Source organism: Brachionichthys hirsutus, chromosome 6 (genome assembly GCF_040956055.1).
Source record: "Brachionichthys hirsutus isolate HB-005 chromosome 6, CSIRO-AGI_Bhir_v1, whole genome shotgun sequence".
Lineage (NCBI taxonomy): Eukaryota > Metazoa > Chordata > Actinopteri > Lophiiformes > Brachionichthyidae > Brachionichthys > Brachionichthys hirsutus.
The window spans coordinates 10,807,483-10,832,619 of NC_090902.1; the positions used below are offsets into that span (position 1 = coordinate 10,807,483).

Below are 25,137 nucleotides of genomic sequence, written 5' to 3' on the forward strand. Positions count from 1 at the left end.
GGAAGCGATTTGAAGGAAGCACGTGTCACTTTTCATGCTAAAACCGCCGTGATCTGTCCCTCACAGCCACATCTATGTTGCTTTCAGCGTCTGCACGTCGCAGTTTGTTCCTCAGCGCCCATCTCTCAGACATTGTTGACATCAAGCCAACCAACATGGAGGAGCTGACAGAGGTGATCACCTCAGCAGAGTTTCATCCCCAGCAGTGCCACACCTTTGCCTACAGCAGCAGCAAGGGTTCCATACGCCTGTGTGATATGAGACAGGCTGCACTCTGTGACAAACACTGCAAATGTGAGTACCAGCAGGACCAGAGAGCATCATGGGAAAGTGGTGAAGAAAGAAGGCGACGCTCATCTTTAGAGATTGCTCTTCCGCCGCCTCCTTTTTAACCAACCATCAAAAATGCTGTAAAAGTAATGTATTAATTTGAATATTAGTATAATGTAGTATATAATTAATATTATTATTTTCCTAATTAGCAACTTTGATGTTGCTTCCAATTGACCAAGGCTCTGTATGAAAATGCCTTTGGCAGAGTGCTGTTATATATTTAATTGACTTTAAATGTTTATTCATTTTATTTAAATTATTGACACATTTTCCTCTTAAAACAGTCATGATTTTATTATATATACTTATATATACTTGTTATATACACCTTTTCCTGGCTACATGCAACAGAGCCTGTGTTGAAGTTGAATAGTATAGCCTTGTAAGTAAAAAACGTAAACTTGAGAAAAAATAGCACGACAGCTTCAGGTCCGTCGGATTCCATGTCTGCAAGACAACGTCAGAACGAGACACACAGCCTCTCCCTCCTCGATATGCCAGGATTGATATGTCTTCAATAATTTACGTTGTGTCTTTGGAACAAAGGCTTGTTCTTTCTGAAGCTTAACGCAGTCCATGCATACACTTGGCCCAATGAATAATGAATACATTGGCATTTTGGCTGGAAAATCGATGGCTCAAGAGCAATCAGCGCAGTCCCTCTTGGATGCACCGTGCTGTTCGATCATGTCAGTCATTTCCTCAGACGTATCGATGCATTGAAGGACCGTTCAGCAACGCGGGCGGTTCGAATTTAATGTGTGTTGAAGGAGACAAAACAAATGTTGGTGTTTGGAGTAAAGTAGTAATCATAGCCGCTCCCTGATTGATTCGTATTGACATGTACGTGCCGATGTCTGACAGGTGCTAGCGGTGCACGTACACAGACACGTACAGAGCCAGCAGGTGCTATTGTTAGCCTCAGGACATGTGTGCTAATACCGACCTACTTTCTTACTGGATAAACGCTGAAGGCTAAGAGCAAAGTATAAAGCCCTACCGCCTACGCAGCCACAAGTACACACACATACAAACACACAGACACACACACACAAACGCCGCAATACCTCAAAAATAACAACACAAATACCTGCTTCCTATAAATCTGAGAAGTTTCTGGTATCAGCCATTAAAATGTGGATGGATGGATGGGAGGAAAGCATAGAGCCCCAGAATGGAGTGTGTGTGTGGGGGGGGGGGGGGGGGGGGGGCAAAAAGCCCCCTTGCTGGTTCTCCAGGGACCCTATTATACACCCGCATCGAGTCCAGAGACACACATGCATATATACATGCACACACTGTGCATTCCCGCTCATACAGGCGCACTCATTCATTACCACGCACACAAATCCGGCGGGGCTCAAATGGGCCCAGCACTTTGACATTGATTTGTTTTTCTTATCCCTTCCTTATCCCCCCGATTTTTTTTCATCTCTCACACCGTACCCATCGTTAGACTCCCCGTTGGCACATCACAGTGCGATTCTCCCGGCCCCGGCTGAGAAGGAAGGGATGGGGGCTCGGGAAGGCTGGGAGGGGGAGAACAATTGGGGCATATTTGGAAAGATGGAGAGAGAGAGGAGGAAGGGTGGGTGAAAAAGAGGAGGAGGAGGAGGAACAATATCACGACAGTTAACGATGGAATGCCTGGCTTTTATCCCCGGTGTGTTGGCCTGCACACAGATCAGCAGCTGCCAAAATCAATATGAATCATAAGCAATATTTGCACAGCATGCTGACCCAAGACTGCCTCCCTAAACACACAGAGAAATATCACTTTGAGGAAATGCAGCTGCTGCAGCAAACATCCAGGCATCGTTGTAGCTGGCAAGCAACCTCAAACCAAAGCTGCAGGGTTTTCCCTTTGAGAAAGGACAAGAGGGCTTTATAAAAACAGAGTCAGCGCGTCCAGAAGATGACGGCTTGTTGCATTCTTTTGTCTTTTTGCCTCACAGACTTCGAGGAGCCAGAGGATCCCTCCACTCGCTCCTTCTTCTCTGAAATCATCTCATCCATCTCCGACGTGAAGTTCAGCCACAACGGACGCTACCTGATGACGAGGGACTACCTCACTGTCAAAGTGTGGGACCTTCAGATGGAGAACAAGCCGCTGGAGACGTACCAGGTGAGCGCGTCTAGCAAATAACATTAAGGCTGTGATTAAATCCAATTATTGATTTCAGATGAATCACTAAATATAATCCTGTTCTGCTGTCACCCTGTCAATCTGTAACCGTATCATCTTCACCAATGACCCCGGGGGAGGGGATGGTGGGGGGGGGGGGCGCTTATTGAACCAGCTGGCCGTGAAAAAAGACAGATAACGGCAGCACTGATGTAACATCAGGTGCAAAACCTCCTGCTCTGTGGTCACCAGGGTCAGATCCACAGTCTCTGATCGGCGGCAGCCATCCTAGGGGCAGGCCATGATTGATAAGGCATTCAGCCGGGCTCAAAGGATCCGCCGTCCAATTCCTGCCCTGCCTCCACCTGCTGCCTTGCATCTTAGAGTAGGTCAGCAGGTCTGGAGGGATTACTGAAAGAACATATGGCGATGCAGCTTACGCTTGTATGGTGATGTCAGCGTAGCCCACAACTGGGGCCAAATTGTAACGCTCACACTTGATTTCCAGGTTCACGACTATTTACGAGGCAAACTGTGTTCCCTCTATGAGAATGACTGCATCTTTGACAAGTTTGAGTGTGTCTGGAACGGATCAGACAGGTAGGATCGTATCCAGCCGTCCATCCCGCCGCCCACTCGGCATGTGTCCTCAATAACCTTTTGCATCTCCTCTGCTCCTCCTCAGCGTCATCATGACCGGCTCTTACAACAACTTCTTCCGAATGTTTGATCGTAACACTAAACGTGACGTCACGCTGGAGGCTTCCCGCGAGAACAGTAAACCCAGAGCCATTCTCAAGCCTCGCAAGGTACGGCGTCGGGCACAGCGGCGGTTTCTGCTGGTTTCGAAAAAGTTAAAGCGCAGACCTGTTTGACAAAAAAACAAACATACAATTAATTGTAAAACACCTTCATTTGTGACCACGTCTGGTTTACCATGATGACACATAAGCAAATGGAAACCGATCCAAACACAGATTGAGCGTTCAACATTTAATTAAGTCGTAGTGATACGTTGAAGTAAAAAAAACAAAACCCAAGTCGGTGACATTTTAATTTCTGCTTCATATTCAGCGGTTCTTTATCCTTTGGTTCTCCAGGTGTGTGTGGGTGGGAAGCGCCGTAAGGATGAGATCAGCGTGGACAGCCTAGACTTCAGCAAGAAGATCCTCCACACGACGTGGCACCCACAGGAGAACATCATCGCCGTAGCAGCCACCAACAACCTCTACATCTTCCAAGACAAGGTCAACTAAAGGGCCTTCTGCCCCATGCTGACCCCTGACCCCGAAGCATTAGGGGCAAGGTTGGAGAAAGAGCGAGACGGAGCTCTCATCGAAAATCCCTCTCCTCCTTTCCCTGCATCCTGCCGCCGCCGGTCTCGAATCTTAATGTTCTGCGGAATGCAGCGGTAAGTATCCAATGTCCAGTGGGAATGGATACAGCCTGAGGAAACAGGCGCCTCTAAGCTGAAGAATGGACTTTCATTCTTCGGTTTTGACTTCTTATTTAATTTAATTTATTTAGCCATGCAGAAACTGGGAAAAGTCACTTCTGTGCATTTATGCAACAAGAGAATTGTTGTAATGTAGCAGCCCCCTGGACTCTGAGGAAAGGATGCGCTGAACATAAGCGAGAGCACACAGACAAACCCGGACACGATGTCATGTAGCAACAGTGCCCCCCCCCCCCCCCCCCACTCTTTCAAATCTGCTTGCATTACCGTGCATGCGATCAACCGTTCGGCCTCTGAGCTGAGGCAAAGAATCCCGCCGGGGAGTTCATTCAGGACGGAGACGCTTTTGATCCTTGACCCCAGAGACTGAGACTTTTCTCTGCTTGTGAAATGACATGACAGTGGCCGGTCTTTCTAGTAACGTCTGTGTCTACCTTTTGAGACTGCTCTAGTACGTAATGTGAATGAAGGCCTTCATGGCGGTGTTGGTGGTTTTATTTAATGCTGTTCTTCTCTCGGTCAGTGAGTCTGTTTAGAAGCTGTGGTGCCTTCTTTTGGTCTGTGTGGGCTTGATGTAGTGGGGGTGGGAGGGAGGGGGGTCTGAGTACGAGGCTGGAGTGTGAATGTTTCTAATAAAATGTTGACTTAGGAATTGTTCTTTTTTTTTTTTTTCCTCATCTTTCTCTATAAACAAAAGTAAAAACCTTCACTGAGGTCCCTAATAGAAAATGTGCGTTAATGGCACTTCAGCACCAGCTCCATGATCGTGAGCTCAAGGGAGGAACTTGCTGTGATCTCATCACATTGAAGTCCTTCTGATGTCATCAGTTTGCAAAAGAAAGTCAAATTATTATTGTTATTATTATTATTGGGAAAAACTCATTTTGGACTTCTCACTACATTTCACCTGAATTGTGTTGTACTGAAAATGATCTGTAGATGCAGAAGTGGAAAATGTTTACATGTCAAATGATCAGACTTAAATTTATTGGCATTATCGTCCTGCTATCAGAGCCACGGGCTGCACACACCAACACCCACCGATCATCGATGCGCTGTGCGAGTCAATTTCCTGTGTGTTTGAATGGAGTTTGCTGCAGCACTCATCCGTGTTCCTCCTGCTGTTGAGGAGAAGCTGAGGAGAAACAGGCGGCGCTCCTCTCTTGGCACAAAGTTGTTTTTAGATCATCTCCAGTGAAGGAAATCATTCAAAGGTCTATAAAGGCCTGAAATCAGGGAATCGTTGTGTGGTGTTTCTTTTAATGGTAATGTCTTCTAAACCACCTCATTTGTGACACTAATTGAAACTAAAAAAAAAAAACCTTTTATAGCTCAGAATGTATTGAAATGCATTTATTTACCATGCAGTCTTTATGCTTACTGGACTTTCTTTGAATAAAATAAAAAAAACAATAAAGATGTGCAAGTTCAAACCTCCTCTGAATATTGTTTGACCTCCTCTGAATGAGACGCTAAATCACTTGAAATGTAAACTAGAGCACGGGCCTCTGTTAGTCAGTTCTGTCAGTTCTTAATGCATTTTATGGATCCTGTTCAGGCTCTGCGGCACACCTTCCTCTTCTGTAGGGGAGCTCACCCCCCCCACCGGAGCTCGACAATGCTCAGCGTCGCTTGCGATGCAAAGGCTCCCTCTTGTGGAGGAAGAGGAAGTCCAAAGCATGCAATGGAAACGTGGCTGGACAGGAATGTGAGGAGCCAGGTTGGCTGCATTTTCTGATTATAAAAAGAGAGGAAGAAGTTGACATCATAGTCAATTACCTGCTGTCTGTAAGCACAGGAGGACGTTTTGTGTTTTTGCAAATCAGCTTTCACTGCAAGAGAAACTGCAGCGCTATGCAAAATTATTGGATTGGCTTTGGTAAAAGTGGATTGCATGTACTTCTCCTACTCGTTCTCCCTCTTCATGTGTGCATGTGAGGGGGCAGAAGTATTCAATTAAAACGGCAGGGGATTCCAGTAAATCAACCCCCCCCCCCCCCCTGCTGAGGTCCGATCAGCGACCTCAGCGGAAACATGTTTTTTTCCAGACTGAAGAAATCAGTTTTCATTTTCATTAAAGAAAAACATAATAAGTAATGAAATCATCTTTCATCCCTTTCATTTGCAGTATAAAATGCTTCATTTTCCATCCATAAAAACAAAACATCCTAGAAGGAGAATTACATCAACATTTCTGATTCACTGATTTTGGCTTAGCAATCACGTAAACATGGAAGCACAGACTTCTTATCTTAAAAATCAAATATCACAGCTCCCATTCATTGGTTCACATGGATTATCTGTCTCTGTTCACCGTTGGATTTACGACATTTAGGTGCCATGTCTACAAAACTTATCTCCCACAAAACCTGAAAACCTGTTTGACCTCACCATATGATCTGTTACATCATTTGTAATTGCCCAAAGCCTCACCGACAGCCCAAATTAAGGAAGGTGCATTAATAGCAGCCTACAGTATCAGCCCACTGGCGGGAAACAGTCAGATCTGTCAGTCGGTCTTGATGAAGCCAGGCCGGGTCAAAATCTCTTTAATGTCAACTATTAGGATCTTCTTTTTATTCCCATGATATTAAAAGGCTTCATATTCCCGATCCCTCTCTTCACTGGTAGCCAGACGGCCACCAAAAGTGTTTCTATTTCAATTGCATTTTAAAATTCATCTTTAAATGTCACTTGTTTTTCTTTGATCATATTACGATTACGAACCGCACAAAGATCAGAAATCCATCAAGCGAATGAACACTGCTGAGCCCACCTTAACAGTTCAAGCAGCGTAGAAGAATACAATCCTTTCTAACACTCATCATGACATAAATATTAGAACCCCTAACCTTCCTTTAATGGCCCCCGAATTCAACAAACAATTACACAAATGAGAAATCCGATAGACTCGTCTGCCTTACTGTGCACATGATGCGGAGCTTTTCTAATTGGCCCTTTGAGACTGTGGTCTACGCACATTTTCGCAGCTGGGGGAAAGCAGCTGTCAATCAAACGGCATCTTTATAACCATCTGCTGAGGCTGAATCCTGGAGTCTCAGGATAAACCCGGGGACAGACGGGAGCTCATCAGGGATTGCCAATCGATGCCCTGCTCTTTACACAAAAGCTTGATTTTGAGCCTTTTTGGGAATCCTCTACCCAGAGACCTTTTTCCTATTTCTGGCTGCCTTTTGACTTAAAAAAAAAAAGAAAATGGATAAATTGAGTGGCAACAACGCGACGCTGGTGAACAGTTCCATCAATGAGCGTGGCTCACTCAGACACCTCGACTCTGGTGAGCTGAGGCTCCTGGTGCCGGCGGTTCTCGGAGTCATCTGCGTCTTGGGTGTGGCTTGTAATCTCACCGCGATGGTCATCCTGTTCTCCAACGCTCACAGAGGCAAACTCTCTCTCATCAACTCCCTGCTCTTCAACCTGATGCTGGCTGACGGGCTGGTGCTGGTGTTCACGGTGCCTTTAAGGGCTGCCTCCTACTCCAAAGCGAGCTGGAACCTGGGCTGGGTCGTCTGCAAGACCGCTGACTGGTTCTTCCAGTCCTGCATGGCAGCCAAGAGCTTCACCGTGGCCGTCATGGCCAAAGCGTGCTACTGCTACGTGTCCAACCCCACCAAGCAAGTTAGCATCCACCTGGGCTCCATCCTGGTGGTGCTGTTCTCCATCTGGCTGCCTGCCTGCTCCGCCGCCATCCCTCACTGGCTGTTCACTCGGCTGCAGAGGGACCTCCGCGGGTTGGCGTGTGTTCTGACGGTTCCACCTCGAGCCAGGGATTTCATGTCTGTGTACGTCAAAGCATACCCTCTAGGCGTCTACTGTGCACCCCTGAGTTTTGCCCTGATGTACTTCTGGAAGGCTTACGGCCAGTGCCAGCGCCGCTCCAGTAAGACGCAGAACCTGCGTACTCAGATCAGATCCAGGAAGCTCACTTTGATGCTATTCAGCCTGACTGTGGCCATGGCTGTTCTCTGGCTTCCACAGTGGGCGGTGTGGGTTTGGGAGCAGCACATAGCTGAGAGACAAAGTGACGGATCCCGGCCCTTCGTCTCCCCTATCCCCCTTCTTCTGGTCCTCTCCGCTCAGCTGCTCACCTTCTCCCTGTCCCTGGTGAACCCCATCATCGTCCTCTCCCTTTCCGAGGAGTTCAGAGAGGGCTACAGGGGGCTGTGGAGGCGGCTCACCCTGCGCAAACACCCGCCTCAAAAAGCCAAACCCGGACCTCACAACCCCACAGCTCCCCAGTCGCCTTGCCCTCGGCCGGAGACGTCCGGTCAGCCGCTGGGGGAGAGGAGACATTGGTCAAGCTACAGTCAGGGTCCCAGCAGAGAGGCCAAGCTCCAGCCGGAGCAAAGAGATGGAGGAGGAGGAGGAGGAGGAGGGAGAGAGGTAGACACGGCGAGCCTCAAAGATGGGATCGTCCTGCCTGATGTAGAGCAGTTCTGGCAGGAGAGGGAGACCGGATCGCACACGGCGGAAAACGATCCCGTGCCGTGGGAGCACCAGAGCCAGGAGGGGGACAAATAAGAAGTGTCTTTTAGCTGATTTTAAATAGCGTCTTTAATACTATCCCCCCGCTGTATTGTCAGCTGTGTTTGTGCCGTATCTAAAGGTAAGACACGTGTTAAATATGCATGTGGACTCTAAATAGAACAATATTGTCTTTTATATAAGGTAACTGTGATGGTTGATAATGTTGTCAGGAATCATATTATATTATTGTAACTATATTATTATCAGCGTGGCTGTAAATAAAAGCTTCTAGGAAACATGCTAGCACAAATCAAAGAGTAGGTTTCTATGTATTTTAGTTTAGTTCACCATCTGGTGAATGGACATTGTAAAAAAAAAAAAGGATATAGACAAAAGAATAGAATTTATTTAAACAACCGGAATGCTGCCAGACCTCCTCTGGGGAAAGTATGAGCACTGTATCTCAGCTCCTAGACATTCACATGTATTTTATTTTTATTTACTTGTGGAGGATTGCAGTTTTCAATGTGACGATGAAGAAGTTTTGTGTTTCCTGTCCGTCGGGTAATAGTTGTAATTATTGTGCACGAAAATTACCAGTGTTTACAATAAAGGCGATTCTGAAAACATCATTTGTGTGTAATTAAATGTGTCTGCCTTCTCAGCGATAATTATTTTCAATCGAGGACACACACACACACACACACACACACACACAAAAAAAACCACATGCATTAGAGCTAAGACATCTCAGAAATGCTCCTGTTGACACCAAGTCATTAAATACATTTTCATCTGCATTTGAATCGTCAGGGGTTCTAATTAGATGTGAAGCGTTTTCGTTCCGTGTCATTTCAGTGGACTTTCCTCTGTGGGCGTCTCATAAGGAATGCTCTGTTCATTGATCTGAAAGGGATAAAAAAAATAAAGCCTTAGAAAACGGTGATTGATTTATCTGTCTGATGTAACGACAACCCACCCATGAGGAACACTGAAGCAAATAGAAAATAATAGATGTTTCACTTTAATAATGAAAACACACTATTTAAATACAGCACGACTGCTGTTAAATGTTTATTTTGGCACAATAAATTCAATATTAGAGGCAGAAGAGGGCAGGGGAAAATGTAGGATTTGGAATCCTTCCATATGTACCTTACACCATATACCCCCCACCCCCACCCCGCCATGACATTTTCCTCTTATTAAATTTTTATGCTGACCTTTTAATGCCTGAGCCAAGTACCTCAGTCAGAGCAACACTTTAGTGTATAACCCACCGCCAGTCCCCGGGGTAGTGACCAGGTCGTAAACACAAACACAAAAAAAGTTACGCAGTCATTGTCGAAGTGAAACTTTAGCCTTGCTGATATAAATACAGCGATAATTAAATGTTGTTGCAGAGAAACCGTACCTGTGAACATCAGCAGGGTGTCTGTGCCACCAGCTTTAAACACACTTCAGCGCTGCCATCTCTGCTTGACGCCTCTGGCGCTGACATTTACTCTGTTAAATGAGCCAGTAAATCTGTACTTGTGGGATTCCATCCAATTTCAGCATAAAAGCCGGAAGCTGCTGGTCAGCGTCAGACAACTGCTGCAGGCCAGAGCACTTTTAAGACGTATATCACATTTCATTCACAGCTCCTATAAATGCCTGCGGGTTCACTAACCGAGGGGATTCCACCTGTTGCATCCAAGACGGCCAGGGACGACTGCACGCGCAAGAATTTAACTTTAGCCTCATTTCCTGAAACTATGAGTTGCTTACATTTTGTTAACTTCCCAGCGTGAGACCATTTCCTGAGGTTTTGGACCTCGTCCTGTATAATCCTCAACACAACCTGAGAGCAATCAGAAAAGTAATGGCAAACATCTGTGGAGGATATTCTGCCCTTCTCCTGACTGGCTTCAATAGGTCAAAGGTCAACTCCTCCAGCTCAGAGGTAAGTTCCATTGCCTCGTTTTATTACACTGAAGACGCACAGTCTGCAGCCATTTATTCTTAAACACCATAGGACATAATAGCTAAACAGCGTGACGGATGCTCGTCCATAATTCTTGTTTTGCAAAATAATTTACTTGATAAAAAAAACAAAATCAATAAAAAAACATTGTTTTAAAAAGTTCAAGTAAAAGCTTTTGAAAGCAACAATGGTGTTCGGCGGGGTGAAACGTGAAAAAGCAGGGACTGATTGAGAGGAAACGAGTGAAACGAGGAAAGTGATAATCAGCGTAACGTGGAAAAATAAGTCGGGCTTAATTGGGTCATTATTCAAGGCAGGGGAGCTTTCAGCAGGTGAGATCCTCTCTTGGCTGCGCCTCCCTCCTGCTGGGAGGGGAGGCGGGGGTGTTACCCCTGCATTTTATCCCTCAGCCAATCATCATCTCTAATAAATGAAGCTCCACAGGAATTGACATGCGAGTGAACACTAATTATGCTCTGCAGGAGAGGCTGCAATTAGGCCACATGCTAAAACCTTGGCCTGCCACTGCCATGGCTCCCTCTGTGTCACAGCTACCTCCGCCTCCCTTCGGTCCCGTGGAAGATAGCCTGGTTCTTCAGTCCACAGAGTCGACCGTGTGTGTGTGTTTGTGTGTGTGGTTGTTTTTGGGGTCTGGCCTTGGTATTTAGCAGACTTTTGATTATAATAAATCAGCTCGCTTTCATCTCGGTGAAGGATGTGCAGATCTAAAGGGCAGACACCTTTCAGCGTCTCCAGCAGCGCTGAAAAGGGGCCGTCATTCAAGCCTATGCACACACGGGATCGATTTATAATCCGTAGCGCAAAAAGAAAAGGATTTTACAGGAAGTGGAAAGATCTCCTCTTGTAGCGACACAACGGAAACAAGTGTCATAATCGAGGAAGTGATGATGATGATGATGATGGATCGTTCTATTTTGATCACATCTTTGACAGATGAGAACGACTGGATGAAGAGTTCCCCCTCTGTCCTCAATGCTCCACAGTCCAACAGATCAAATGTTGATGCTGCCGTATAAATCATTAGTTTTATATCAGTAGCTTTGAGCTTATTGATTTGCAGGTCATTTGAGGACAAAACTGTGTTTTAATTTCGTTAAACCGGTTGCTTGTTTGATCCAGATATTTCTGTTTGTGGAAATGACAACAACACAACTGATGAAGTCATCAATATCGGCCAGCACAGGATGCTTGTTTCTAATGTGCAAAACTATGTAAAAAGAGATGCTAACTGTGTGAAAGAAGTGAAAGGAGGACACATGAAATGTAAAATCTAGAAGCATAGCTGATGTATTTATTTTATTTTATTTTTTTATTTAAAAGGGACAATGCATATTAATGAACATATGAATGTAAATGTGCCAGAACTAGCCAAAAGCTACTTTCCATCTGCAATTTTTTTTTTTTTACAAAACTAGATAAGATGAAACCCTTCAGCCGGCCAGAAGCAAGACGAGCAAATCAGCATTAAAGGTGAGATTAATTTAAACACCACCTTTAATCTTTTCCACTTGTTTACTATGAATAAACATCCGTTCAAGAGTCATTATCGCTGGTCAAACTGTGATCTTTAAATACTTTTGCTCAAGATACCTCAGCATCTTGCTTTGGGGGAACGAGGGATCGAACCGCTGACCTTCTGATGGGTGGACGAGACGACTGTTCTCACCATCAAGAAGCAGCGATTCCAAATCGTTTAACAGGAATAAGTAATGGTCCTGTATGTTGATGTCTTCGCACCTGCTTGCAGCTCTAATGAAAAGCGTTCACACAGTTGCTGCTCATTCACAAGCCTACTGCAACGCCCGTGATCACAAATCACAACCATGACATGTATACAACGGTGTTTTTATTTTCCCTTGCGTATTTTTGACTTCCAGTTGGAGACACAGTGTAACACAGCGTCAGCGTTTGCATAGGTCTGATTACACAGAAAATGGCAGGTGACGAGCTGTATTTCCACATCACAGAAAAAAAACAAAAAAAAAACAGATCATCCATAGAGCAATCAAATGCACCTGAATTCTTAACAGTACCTTAAAGTAATGCCATAATGCCTGCTAATACATAACCTGCCTTCACATAAGATGGTCTTCTCTTATAGGAGAGTACTTTCCAGCATCTTGGTCATGAAGCAAGTCCCACTGAACAATGAACTCACATGTTGCAGCTATAGAGCGGTTTACCTCGTACATTTAAATCAGGTTGGTCCTCGTTTCAGCTGATTTAAATTGTTTCCCATTACCAAGGCAACGTCATCGCGGATTCATGACAGAATAAACCGTGGGCTTGAGCACTTCACCCGGTATCATTTTAGTCGAGCAGGCTTCGAATGTGACTTTTACTCGTTGGCACTTCAGAGAAAGCTCTACCTCTATTTACTCGGCCACCTTTAAGACCTTCACAATATAATAATAATAATACGAGACTGCTCAATGTCCAATGGCAAAATAACATAAAAGGATTAAAAGGGAAGGATCCCACAGAAAAGGATTAAAAGGGAAGGATCCCAAAGACCTCCTGCTACATATCAGACGTGTATCCTGCATCATAGCATGTACTCACAGCATGCATTGAAGTCTTTCCCATTCCGGTTAACACATATGGAGAATAGCATCTTTTCTTAATATTACATATGGTGCTCATTATGAGGCACCATGCTTAACTTATTACATTGTAAACATTCATTTTCCTTTTTGAATAAATACCCTGGGAAGAGTGTTTCCACACTGCTGCACACAAGTAACGGTTTCACATTTCCATTAACGTTTGGGACAATGGTAACAAAAAGTTCTTAAATTCACAGCTTCAGCTGTTTCAAGTTGTGACTAGAGACACATGAGGGTCATTTACCAAAGAGATTAAGTCTAAATCTTAAAGACATAAGACTTTAAATATATTTAACATTTTGATATGTACTATAAGTGTAATTCAATCACTTCCTCTTGGTACACATCAGCGTAAATGAAATGTGTAAAGGCGTCGGGTTCACAGCACCATTAATCAGGCATTAAATTAGAACAAAGTCAGAGGCAGTCCATTATTGGATGGAGGTGGTGGATTCCAATATCTCCCTGAGCTCTTAGGTTCTAAAAGAAGATCAATAATGATACATTAAAAAGTGTTTATTTGATTTACTGGTACTTGCACAAATGCAATCACCTTTACCTATTTGGCATCTTCTGTCCAGCAGATGGCGCCAAAGCAGCTTTTCCTCTTTGCAGAGCTTGAAAGGTGACCTGCAGGTCTTTCACGTTTTGTTGTTCCTACAAAGGAAAAGACAAGTCAGACATTTCACATTCATTCATCTTAGCAAAAATGTTATCTACTTTTAAAACAGAACTAAAGAATTACCAACGGAGGCTGATTGACTGGGCAGGGAGGCGGGGGTCTGTTTGGAGGGTCTGGACGGGCTTTGGCTATAAGAGAACTCTGTGAGCTGGTTTTGATGTCCGGCGCAAGCAACAGTGGAGTTCCTGAGGGTGGTGGAGGAGCCTGGCGTTGTCCCTGCTTACATTTAAAAGGAGGTGGCGTGTGCACCTGAGAAGAGTACTGTCTCTGAGGAGAAACAGCAGGCCGGCTCTGGATCTGAGTCATTTGCGATCTCTGCTCCGCAGCGCATGCAGGTACGGGAGGAGGCTTCACCGCTGGACGCACAACAGCATGTCTGGACCGAGCCGAGCAAGACGGGCTTGGTTGAGGAGAGGATTTTCCCTGTAGAGGAAACACAAGCACAACAAAGTTCAGCTGATTGCTGGAGAACTCAAACAACAATAGAGAAGAGTGTTTTTACTTTTACCAGTTGGTCTGCGTTCTGTTTCATAAACAGGAATGCTGGGTTGGCGTGACCGTTTGCTTGACTTTCAGGATGCAGAGGCTTGACCTCCACAGGGACTGAGCAACTAAGGGTTAAAGCACAGAAGCAGAAGAGCAAACCCCATCATTCACACAATATAAACGATATAAATAAATATGCTCTATGAAATGCAGCTCTTTGGTATTTGACACTAGAGGATGACTTACTTTGGCACCGGAGGCGGAGGAGGCGTTTTCATTGGGCGGAGTTTATGTCTGGAGCAGCACCATAATCCAACAACAGTCAACACTGCAGCGAGAAACAGAGGAAGGGCCAGCAGGAGCGGAAGAAGATTCCCTGTTGGAGCATAAGATAGAGAAGAATTGTTTTTAAAAAAAAAAGAGGCACCATTTTAAAGAACCATAACTGTCAATGAACGTGAAACACAGTTGTCTGACTGTGGCTGATGATGGGTCCGCTGTCGACGCTGCCCCCCGACCCCCGCTGGTTGCACAGAGGAGGAGCCCAGCCCGCATCACAGTGGCAGTTGTGATTGTTGTTGCACAGCTGGTGAAAGAAGACGACGCATGTCAAAAGAACAAACCTCCACTACTTCACATTTGAACTTCATTGCATTTTAAAGAAAAATACTGTCGACTTTACTGCACTATCTGGATGGTATATCTGGATGGTATATTTACTTTGCAGATATTTTACAGTAACAAGGATCACGCTGTTGTACAATACTTTAGTATTTTCACATACTTTTTTTTGTACTGCAGTATTTCTACATTGTGTTTTTCTCTCTTTTACTGGTAAGGTAAAATGTTAAATACTTCCCACAGCTTTTCTATGCGTGCCATTTTGCACGACTCGTCTTCCCAGCGCCCTTCCTCACACGCAGCAACACTCACCCCGTTTCCGTGGCACCTGGCGTTGCATTCCTCAGCTCTGAGGAAAGAAGCGTTGCGACACTCTCCATTGAAGCAAACCTGATGAGACAGGGAGGGATTATGGAACCGAGTAGTCCCAACCCAATGAACGACTTTAATTACGTTACTTGCTGTGCCTTTTAGTTAAAAGACATTCTGATATCTCTTGCATCAGCACCGGTGTGAGTCTCACCGAGTCGACACCACATTTGGTGCCCGTCATGACCAGGCCTGGGTCCAGAGTGTCACCCTGTGCCTCCTCTTCCTCCTGCCCAGCCTTGTACACGTGCGTTCCCATGCACTGGATCTTCCTGTTGCCCACGCTGACAGTGGTCTCGATGCGGACGGCGTTGCTCTCAATCGGCTTGGAGGCTGAAGTCGTGCACTGTATTTTCCCGCACTGAGCGTCGCTGGCGGAAAGGATCAAATGTTTCATCATCAGCCGCTCGACCGAGTTGAAATGACTTGACTTTTCAAACCAAGAGGGCGGATAAGTCCGGATTCCTGATCCTCACCTGTCCTTACAGCTCCGATACTTCCCAAACACGTCCTTGCCGCAGTTCCCATACATGTCTCCTGCCTCGTTGACCTTCTTAAAGCACAGGTCGGGGGCGGGGCGGCCATCTGCGGTCGGAATATAAGAAATGTAAACAAACGCATCAATATGGCTTCGCAGTCACGCTACAACAATGCACAGATGCACAGTGTGTGATGTGGCCACCCGGGAGAGGCCAGATGGTGTCCCTTACTGTTCTGCGTGGTCTCCTGCGGTACTACAAAGGCTCTCCAGGGGGAGGATCTAACACAACGCGAGCATGGACACCGTCCAACAAACACGTCATGTGACTCACTACAGCTCATCTCTAACTCTGTCCAGACGGTCCGCTTCGACAGGAACAACATATTTAAATGCTCGAAAGATGAAGAGTTGTATGATTTGCAGCTGATACCTGGTTCACTCGTGTTAGAAATGCCGATTATCTCCTTAAAGCTGTAATTTGAAATATATGTTAATCTAATGTAACTGCAACTTCTTGAAATTCTACTAGAATAGACAGCCCTGATAATCAGACTTTTTCAAATGGAGAGCTGGTCCAGTTGTTGTGTTACCAGGGATCTAAATCTAAATTGCGTCTATATCAGGCATGGGCAAACTACGGCCCACGGGCCATATGCGGCCCATTGGGCTTTTTAATTCGGCAAGCCAAACTTGTCCAAATTATATAATGAAATAACATTTAAAAAATCATTCATTTTACCTTGTCCCCTGTAATCCAACCTGTAAAAGGCCAATTTATTTCACGTAATAGCTTTTACATGTTATTTATTAGTACACACAAACAATCCGTCCGTCTTTTCCATCGTGACCCACGAGTCAAAATGTTTGCCCACCCCTGGTCTATATGCATGTATAAAACATGTTAGCAACCTTTTTATGAGCATCCGATTTACCCACCTCTTCCCCACAGGGACTGACATTGCTGCTCCAGGGTCAGACACATTCCAGTGTAACAGTAGGCCTGCCCGCCGGCGCACGCCGTTCCATCCACTAAATAGAAATTAGCAGGACACGACTCTGCTTTCCCGTCGCAGTACTCCGGCAGGTCACAAGATCCAGAGGCAGCACGGCACAGTACACCTGGGTTCTTCAGCTGGATGGAGGGACGGTGAGGAGACAAGAGGAGTTATGTAATCGCCGGCATTCGGTTTTTTGTTTGTCTGTCTTTGAGCAAGATAACTAAAAACGTTACAGATGGATTTTGCTGAGCATATTGGGAATGTTACCAGGAACAGATGATTAAATTCTGCTGATGATCCAGAAGAGATCCTGGATACTGGATCACTTTGAAATTTTCATTAACATTGCAGTCAATGGAGCTTCAAAATGTGTTCCTCAATAGCTCAGTTGATTAATGACCAATGTTTATGGAATCTGACACAATCATGTAGGGAGGGGGCCTCTACCTCACCACCAAATTTCATCTGGATCGGATCCAGAATGAGGTCAGGAGAAAATTTAAAATCTTAACATTAAAATCCCCATTTATGGATTCAAAATCAACTCTGATTCACACCAAGAACAATTTAGAACCTTTTGGTGATGATCCAGATCACCATGTGGATGGTGTAAATCCAATCAGGAGGGGAATGAGCTGCTTGGCGGAGGTCTGAGCTCTCCGAGTGCTTTTCTAGTTGAATATAACATCAATGAATGGCGAGAGGAGGTTTGTGTTTCTCTTCGTGGCAGTACCTTGCAGTTCTGACAGCAGACACCATGAGCGCACTCGGCTCCGGCTTTCAGAGTGCAGTTGTTGGCATTGCAGCAGGGACTGGTACACTCCTACACAAAATACACGATGAGGGGCCTCAAAATGATACAGAGAAAACACAAGTCGCACAAGAGACATGGACGCACACAGACCTCTTCCTCGCCACAGTCGCACTCTTCTCCGTCTTCCAGGTAACCGTTGCCGCAGCGCTGCCCTCCATACATGGCTCTGGTGTTCGGCAAATTGAAGAGGCACTTCCCACCTCCGGAGCTCAGGTAGCTCCTCAGCTCCTTCAGGTTACAGTCATTAAACACTCGGGGAAACGGATGCCTGTGCCAAGGTGAGGAAGAGGAGCCGTAAGCACAGCGTACAAGAAATGCTGTTTTGAGATCCTCTGCGCTCCCTGACAACGGTAATTTGATCATGGGCCACGAGCTCGTCACTCGTCCTTGTGCGTCGTACCCAGTAGCGGCGGCCATGATGCAACCTCCATCCTCAGGCCTCGCCTGGCAGCAGCCCGTGCTGTCGTGGCTCATGCCGAAGTTGTGGCCCATTTCATGCGCCATGGTGGCAGCTACCCCCACGGCCGACTCTGAGTGGTCCTATTCAAAGAGAACTGAAAGACTCAGCGTGGCGGACACAAAGCTACCATGACAATGGCTTGCTTTTTTGTGTCTGTCGCTACGGTCGTCTCTCACCGTGTTCACACCACCAGACTGGTAGTCTGAGCACATGGCTTTGAGAGGCGCCAGCCCGATGGTGGTGCCCTGGAATGCCCGACCCCTGGAGACACAAAAAAACGCCACTGGACATTAGTTTGATGATAGTCACAATAAAGATAAAATCAATTGAGACATCTCCCATGCATTGGGGGGGGGGGGGGGGGGGGTCCTAGAAGCGACACAGTGACTCGGTGAGAGGCGTGAGGGACTGACGTGATGAGCTGAGCGTTGTCGTTGGGGAGTGCACGGAGCTGTTTGCGTCTCCAGGACAGGAATGCTGCCAGAGTGCTGTGAGGGTTGTCTGAGACGGTGATCATGTCCCGGCTGGTCCACACCTCCAGGCCTATCAATGCCACCCGGATGTTCAGGTTCTTGTAATACTGCAGGCACGGAGAGAAGAACTATACAGTCAGACACTACTGCATAGGCACCTGTGTCATAGTCCTGAGCGTCTGCTTGTGGTTTGCATGATTCACAACAGATGGTACCTTGTCAACCAAGTTGGCCGCTTCAAGTAATTTCAGTTTGGTCTTATCGAGACTACTCCCGTGCTTCTGAAACTGCAAACGACATAAACCACGCTTGTAAACAGGAAGACACGCCCAAACACAACCAAATCTCTATCTTCCTAAACCTCGAAAGCAGACGCCAAACGTCAAATCAGCCTCTGAGTCAGCTTAATAAGAGAGATGTGCAGTTTGCTCAGGCTGTTGTATTTATTAAGGATTATTTAAATAGTGTGCAATCTTACAATACGCCATTTCTAAAGCCTGTAACGATAGTTCATAGCATTCATTCATCCATGAGCATCACACACGTGTCCTTGAAGTATAAAAGGAGGATGGAGACGTTGCGAGAAGAAGAGTCAGGGGCACACCCTGAACATGTTGCAGCACTGACAGACATTTGTGCAACACATCCAATGTGATTTAATGAACAAGCTTGACTTCACGCACATCCGTCTCCTCACCTCGGCCTTGTCTGCCGCTATCAGCAGCTCTACGTACTTCATATTCTGTCTCAGGTCCCGTTTGTCCTGATGGAGACGGAATCACTTACATCAGAATATGTGATTAGGGAATTGTACAGGATTTCAGCAAAGTGATCATCATCCATCCTCTGCAACCCACCCTCCATCTTTGTGGTGACATCATTCCATGGATGAAGTCAGGAAGCCCCTCCCCATGCTCCGTGGTGCCATGGTGATGCAGGCAACTTCCAGCGGGTAAGCGGAGACTCTCAGCCCTGAACACAGCATGCTGCTGTGAATCGGTGGAGGCAGGAAGAGGCTCTATCAGGTAGCTGATGCTTGTGTTCAGGGAAACCAGACCCCTGGGGGCGAACAAGAGAGCATGGATGAGGAAATCAGTACAGTCATATCATCTATAAATTGTTGAATTCGATGTTTTTAATACAAAAATAGTTTACATTTCAACCCCCTAAACTTTAATATATGAAATTGACGGTAATTTCCAATGATTTTATCCCACTGGTGCACGGGGGGACCACATGGTTGTGCATCAGATCAGGATTATTTTCATTTGGCCGTGTTATATTATGGATGAGTGGAGCAGAGGAACACGTCTCAGGTGATTTACTGCTGTTTATGCATCATCAGCTGCAACAGGCGGTAGGCTGTCTGACTTCCTGAGAAATTCACTCATGAATGCAGATGTCTGCACAAAAAACACACAATTCTGCACACAGCAGCAGACCAGGCAGCTGTAGAAAACATCTGGGGAGGTCAGACGCTCACATGTCAATATCTCGCTATGTTGTTTTCCCATTACTTCAATGAAATGGCATCAGCAGGACGATGTATTCTTTCACCCGCTCTCCAGATGCATTAAACTCACAAAAACATCCATGTAGCTATACAGTATACTCTCTGGCAGCGGTCTTATGTTTTCCTACTTAACCGGTCTCTCCCCTCTGAATGTCACAAGAAGGAGGATCCAGCTGCCCTGGAAGCACACCAGGAGAAAACTCCATCCTCAGCTGCACTCAATGAACCATTGAGCAACGGACCGACTAACCTACCGGGATGTGTAAGAATTTAGACAACTGTTTCCTGTCAGTTCCTCCTTTGTCTTGGTTTGATTGTAAATGAACGCTTGGTGAACCAAGCGTTCATTTACATCATCAGATCTACATCCATTTTTAAAAAAAACAACAACATAGCATTCTAAATTTCTGACCATTTCCGAAGTTTACAGCTGAAAATATGGTTCACTAGTGGGGGGGGAAATACCCTTATGGCCACTGGAAATGTTGATCAAGAGGCAGAACTATGAGTATCATGTAAATGGTTATTATAGTCATTAATGTCTTAAAATGTTTGCGTGATAGGATGTAAAATGTGTGTAAAATGACCAGTCAATGATGATGTATACTATAAATGATTTACACATAAAGGAATATACAGTATATACTCAAAATAATTCATCAGTCATCACTTTTATTTTTGCTGTGTTTTGTCTTTCTTTTTTCACTGATTCTATACAGACACTTTTTTTACAGAAGTGAAAATAACCTCCGCCATGCTGCACATTTCAGTTTTACAAACATCATCCAACAGATTCTGTAGTGTACCTTTAAAACAGTGAAGTGGTAAATACACCTTTAACAGGACTGATTACAAATAACATCCCTACATAATATAAATTGAATATCTTCCGCTGAAGATTTGGGAATGCTTTCTCTTCCAATGATTTAATCTTCTGCAGAAGAAACTGGAAATAAGTCCTCTTCCTCGCTCTTTATATGAGGAATCTGTCTTTTTTGAATTGCTTTTTTTTATCTTTAGGATGTACAGTAAGTCGTATAATTATTGGAGTTCTACAGACCTGAGTCCTGAGCATGTGCTAACAGCAACACTGGAACCTTCTATTCCCAAAACGTCCCCATGGTAGAAACAGTGTCCCTGAAAGGCAAAAGCAATCAATTCAACACATAGATCTCCATGGAGACAGAGACAGAGACAGAGACAGAGAGAGACTCATCCAATCTGAAGATCATCTTCAGTAAGCATTAAAAAAAAAGGCCTGCGTTTCACGCTTGCTGTCCATTACCTGACAGCCTTGGCATTTATTTCTCTGTGATAATTCGCTACACATCAGACTTACAGTGCTGGCAGGAGAGGATGACTTGCGGGTTCCGTCAGGAGTGTACCATATCTCCTGGTAGCCGGGGGCCAACAGCTGCCTGGTGGCAGGAGAATATTAGTGTCAGACATTCAGTTTGTTTGAAACAGAAACAACATGGTGGAGCAAAGGAGAGAAAATGAAGAGTGAAAGCTGCAGGAAACAGTGGAGGTTGAGGCTTCAGTCGAAAAACATTCAGTCTGACAGGGACAATCTACAAAAGGACAGCTTTAAAGATTTAGACCAAGATCCTCCCACAGATAAGACACATAAAGAGGAATGCGGAGCAGTGCTGTGACTCCAATGCAATCCATATCCATGTTTTTCCTGCATGACCTGAAGTCGGAGGTAATGTAATTAGTTACATTTGTTGGTGCAGGCCACCTTTGTTTGACAGGTCTGTTATTCACCAATGTCCTCCTTTTTCTTTCTCTGAAATAGGGAATCACTCCAAGAATATATAATTGAGATTACAACAGACAGGCTGTGAATCTGGGAAACGTGCACGCACCAGAAGCGTAGTTTCTTTGTGGTGAAACATTACACTCCTTTTATTTATCGGAGAGAGAGAGAGAAAGACAGAGTGTGTGTATCAGAGAGAGAGAGAGAGAGTCTGTGGCTGCTCCCCTCACACGTCGAAATATTGGCTTCATTATTTACATCATAAGGATACTTATTTTCCTGTCTTTCTCTCTCCAACCTCTGTCTCCATCCATTCTTCCTGTTTTCATTCATTAACTCTGCAAACAGCTGGTTTTGTTTTGCTCTGAGTCTCTAAATCCCCCCCCCCCCCGACTGTCAGGCTGCAACAGCAGTGAAATCAGGCTGCAGAGAAACGGATCCTGTCTACTGATGGTTGAAGACTAGACATGGCTCAAGCGTCCAATAAAGATGAGACAGACCAGAGTTGTCCCACGGGAGTTTAACATTTATCATGCGTCTTCATTTCCATAGTCGGCATTTGCCTTTACCTCAAGGCAAAAGCTATGAAATCCGGCTTAGCAATCATTCTGTTTTTCTTTGTTGAACCAAATCAGCATGAATCAGGGGCAAAAGTTCAACTTCACTTTATTACATTTATGCTGAGAGTTTTATGAGACGGTTGACATAGGGTAACGTAATTGTCAATTGAATATGAAGCTCCAGCCAGGATATAGCTATTATAGCTAAGCCTCAAGACTGGAGAAAGTGTCAACCTGGTTCTAGTCAAGTAGTTCTCAAACAGAACTACTTGAAATGTTTAGAACTCAAATTATATCATTCTTCTCATCTGACTCACCAAAAAAAGCCGATGACCACATTTCACAAAATTCCATCCCATTGCTTCAAAGGGCAACGAAGACAAACGATGGACAGACGGGCGTTTTTTTTTCTTTTTTCTTGTCTTGGTCCTCAGATGCCCTGAAGCTGATGAGCCGCTTGAAACAATGACAGCCTGTTAAAGCAATCGGCCACAGAGCAAGTCGTGGTAAAAAAAAAAAACTGTCTGCTTCATCTTTTACCAGTCTGGGATTGGAGGGACCCCCCCCCCCCCCCCCCACACACACACACACACACACAATGAGTAGTAATGTATCGATGATGTCACCCTACACGGGGCAACCCCCCGTCAGCGTTCAGATGCATTTTCTTCCTCCACTTTGTCTAATTTAAGTTTTTTAATATCCCATCGTGCTCTCCTCTCTACTGTGTGACCCTCTGTCACAGACTGACTACCAGACAGCCGGATGAGAGGATGAGCCATACGTGCTCGGGTGGAACAGTTGGTGTATTATTCATATATGCCAGTCAGCGGGGTCTCGAGCATTAGTGATGGCGATTCTGCCACCATGTAACACAGCATGCCGTTAACAAATGCATTACCGCTACTGAAAGAACAGCACCAGCTAAGATCAAGTGCTTCCTTACAGAGACCAGAATTCACATCTACCGGAATTAGAAGCATCGCCAATTGACCTAGCGATGCATTGAAAATAACATCTATGATTTTATGTTTAATGCCCAATGCACTTGTTTAAATTGTTAGTTTATTTAAACTGTGAATAACTGAATGAAAGAACAGGCAATGCAGCTGTCATCCGGCAAGAAAGTCTCAAGAGCGTTTAACCACAAGTCTGTGGTTTAACGCTTTAGTTTCATTTTGCCTCATCTGTAAAAAAAAAAAAAAAAAAACTATACAGATAGATGGATCTTTAGAAGTCCACGCGTCTGCAAGGCAAGGCCGGGCAAAAGCAGTGAGAAGTACAGCAATTTAGGACTACCGGGATACTGAAAGATTCAATAACGTCAGTAAAATCAAGTTTTTCAAAATCAATAAAAGCCCTTGATCAATTTTGATGGTTTGGACATGTCCAGAGGACAGACGGGGACTACATCGGTAGAAGGATGCTGAGGATGGAACTGCCAGGGAACAGGGCTAGAGGTCGACCCAGGAGAAGATACATGGACGGAGTGAGGGAGGACGATGCAAAGGACAGGGTGAAGTGGAGATAGATAGTAGTATTTGTAGTAGTATTAGTAGTAGTATTAGATCAGTGAAGTTCAGACATCAGAAATTAGCATCTATCTGTTTAGACACGAGTTATACTTTGATTCAGTTTTGTTATTTGTTATATAGTTCAACACATAAAAAGAAGAACTTGATTGATATTTGTTGTCATGTAATATGTAAACGTTCAACAGGGAAGTGCAGAAGGATATTTTTCATATTGTCTAAACCACCATCACTCATGGAATATCTTAAAGCTTTCAAGCGTCACTGCCGAACGCCTCTGAGCGATGGCGTCAGCGCCTCGCAGAGTCTGGATGTCGTCCAGCGTCTGGACAGATGCTGTGATTGAGCAGCGCTAGCTGAGTCAGGACCGTCTGGGCACGGAGGCTGAGACAAAAGGTTTGGTTGAGAAGGGTGAGGAGGAGGAAGAGGAGGAGGAGGAGGAGGGGGAGGAGGGGCGTGATGCTGACAAACTCCGGAGATAGCAGAGGAGAAAGGAGGAGAAGGGGATGTGGGGTAATGCATTGGGGTCAGCGGGGTCGCATTCTCTCATAGTATCAGATGACATCATTGCATGTGGGTGGGTGCAGGGAGGGAGAAGGTCGATGCAACACTCAGTAGCGGATGATGAAGAGGCTTTCATTGCACGGGGAGACCAACGTTCGGTTGTATGGCGTCCTGAGAGCGTTCCCAAGCACACGCCGACAGCGAGTCCTCGATGAAGGCAGCGCCGCAACGCCGCAAGACTAAACTTAGAAACGAGAGTGAGCCTTCCTAGACCTGTGATCCATCAGCTCTGCTCATTCCTGTTTGTGTTCTTTTCAGCTGCTGTGTGTGTGTGTGTGTTGCCTGTCTGTGTGTGGTCACACTCTCCCAAACCCTGACCACAGGGAGCGTGTGGGAGAGAGAGAGGTCTATTTGTAATAAAGCCCTGGGGAATATCAGATAAAGCGAGGGAAAGAGAGAAATGAGAAAGAATGGGCTGCTGAGGTGAGGAGAAGGAGAGAAGAGGAGCACCAATGATGTGCGCGCAACCCCAGAGGAGTGCTTAAATCAGGTTCGCGCTCTTCAGGGTGTGCAAGGGAGGGCACATAAGAGAAGACGGAGAAGGTCACACAGAGGAGGAAGCCAGAACTCGCACCCAAACTGACCCCAACTGTCGCCACTTTCCTCTTTCCATGGCTGCTCTCACCTCACCTCTTCTCCTCCGGTCCATCCTTCACTCTCTTACTCTGTTTCCTCCCTATCTCACTCTGCTTTTACATCCGTTTTCCTGCACTCTGAGTCAGCACGCTCGTCTCTGGCTTGGCTGTTAAACAAATGGACTCTCCACGGGCACGACGCGGCCTTTCATTAAGATAAAAGCACAGCACTCACACCGATTGCATGCACTGACT

At 45.4% G+C, this 25,137-nt stretch overlaps 3 protein-coding genes across 4 annotated transcripts in view; 2 read left to right on the forward strand and 1 right to left on the reverse strand.

Annotated features, from left to right (window-relative positions):
- Positions 1-3,714, forward strand: part of ppp2r2ba (protein phosphatase 2, regulatory subunit B, beta a) — a 33,444-nt gene extending 29,730 nt beyond the window's left edge. For both annotated transcript variants that reach the window (XM_068740092.1, XM_068740093.1), the window contains exons 6-10: positions 130-294; positions 2,289-2,458; positions 2,967-3,058; positions 3,144-3,267; positions 3,559-3,714. In XM_068740092.1, coding sequence (XP_068596193.1) covers positions 130-294; positions 2,289-2,458; positions 2,967-3,058; positions 3,144-3,267; positions 3,559-3,714 — 707 coding nt within the window. The remainder of the gene's footprint in view (positions 1-129; positions 295-2,288; positions 2,459-2,966; positions 3,059-3,143; positions 3,268-3,558) is intronic.
- A 3,416-nt stretch (positions 3,715-7,130) lies between these two features.
- On the forward strand, positions 7,131-8,456 carry gpr151 (G protein-coupled receptor 151). The gene has a single exon (XM_068740855.1). It carries the CDS (start codon positions 7,131-7,133, stop codon positions 8,454-8,456), a length of 1,326 nt encoding a protein of 441 aa, XP_068596956.1.
- Positions 8,457-13,186: 4,730 nt separating this feature from the next.
- Positions 13,187-25,137, reverse strand: part of adam19b (ADAM metallopeptidase domain 19b) — a 14,777-nt gene continuing 2,826 nt past the window's right edge. Inside the window, exons 4-23 of the mRNA XM_068740796.1 lie at positions 21,232-21,310; positions 20,953-21,029; positions 19,237-19,438; positions 19,077-19,142; positions 18,595-18,666; positions 18,320-18,486; positions 18,083-18,167; positions 17,847-17,986; positions 17,537-17,714; positions 17,366-17,455; positions 16,571-16,766; positions 15,630-15,738; positions 15,308-15,524; positions 15,097-15,174; positions 14,641-14,749; positions 14,410-14,539; positions 14,186-14,288; positions 13,741-14,100; positions 13,555-13,652; positions 13,187-13,214 (exon numbers count right to left, since the gene is read on the reverse strand). Coding sequence (XP_068596897.1) covers positions 13,187-13,214; positions 13,555-13,652; positions 13,741-14,100; positions 14,186-14,288; positions 14,410-14,539; positions 14,641-14,749; positions 15,097-15,174; positions 15,308-15,524; positions 15,630-15,738; positions 16,571-16,766; positions 17,366-17,455; positions 17,537-17,714; positions 17,847-17,986; positions 18,083-18,167; positions 18,320-18,486; positions 18,595-18,666; positions 19,077-19,142; positions 19,237-19,438; positions 20,953-21,029; positions 21,232-21,310 — 2,584 coding nt within the window. The remainder of the gene's footprint in view (positions 13,215-13,554; positions 13,653-13,740; positions 14,101-14,185; positions 14,289-14,409; positions 14,540-14,640; positions 14,750-15,096; positions 15,175-15,307; positions 15,525-15,629; positions 15,739-16,570; positions 16,767-17,365; positions 17,456-17,536; positions 17,715-17,846; positions 17,987-18,082; positions 18,168-18,319; positions 18,487-18,594; positions 18,667-19,076; positions 19,143-19,236; positions 19,439-20,952; positions 21,030-21,231; positions 21,311-25,137) is intronic.

Excerpts from the sequence above, each read along its gene's own strand:
- gpr151 (XM_068740855.1), top strand. The coding sequence starts at position 7,131 with ATGGATAAATTGAGTGGCAACAACGCGACGCTGGTGAACAGTTCCATC.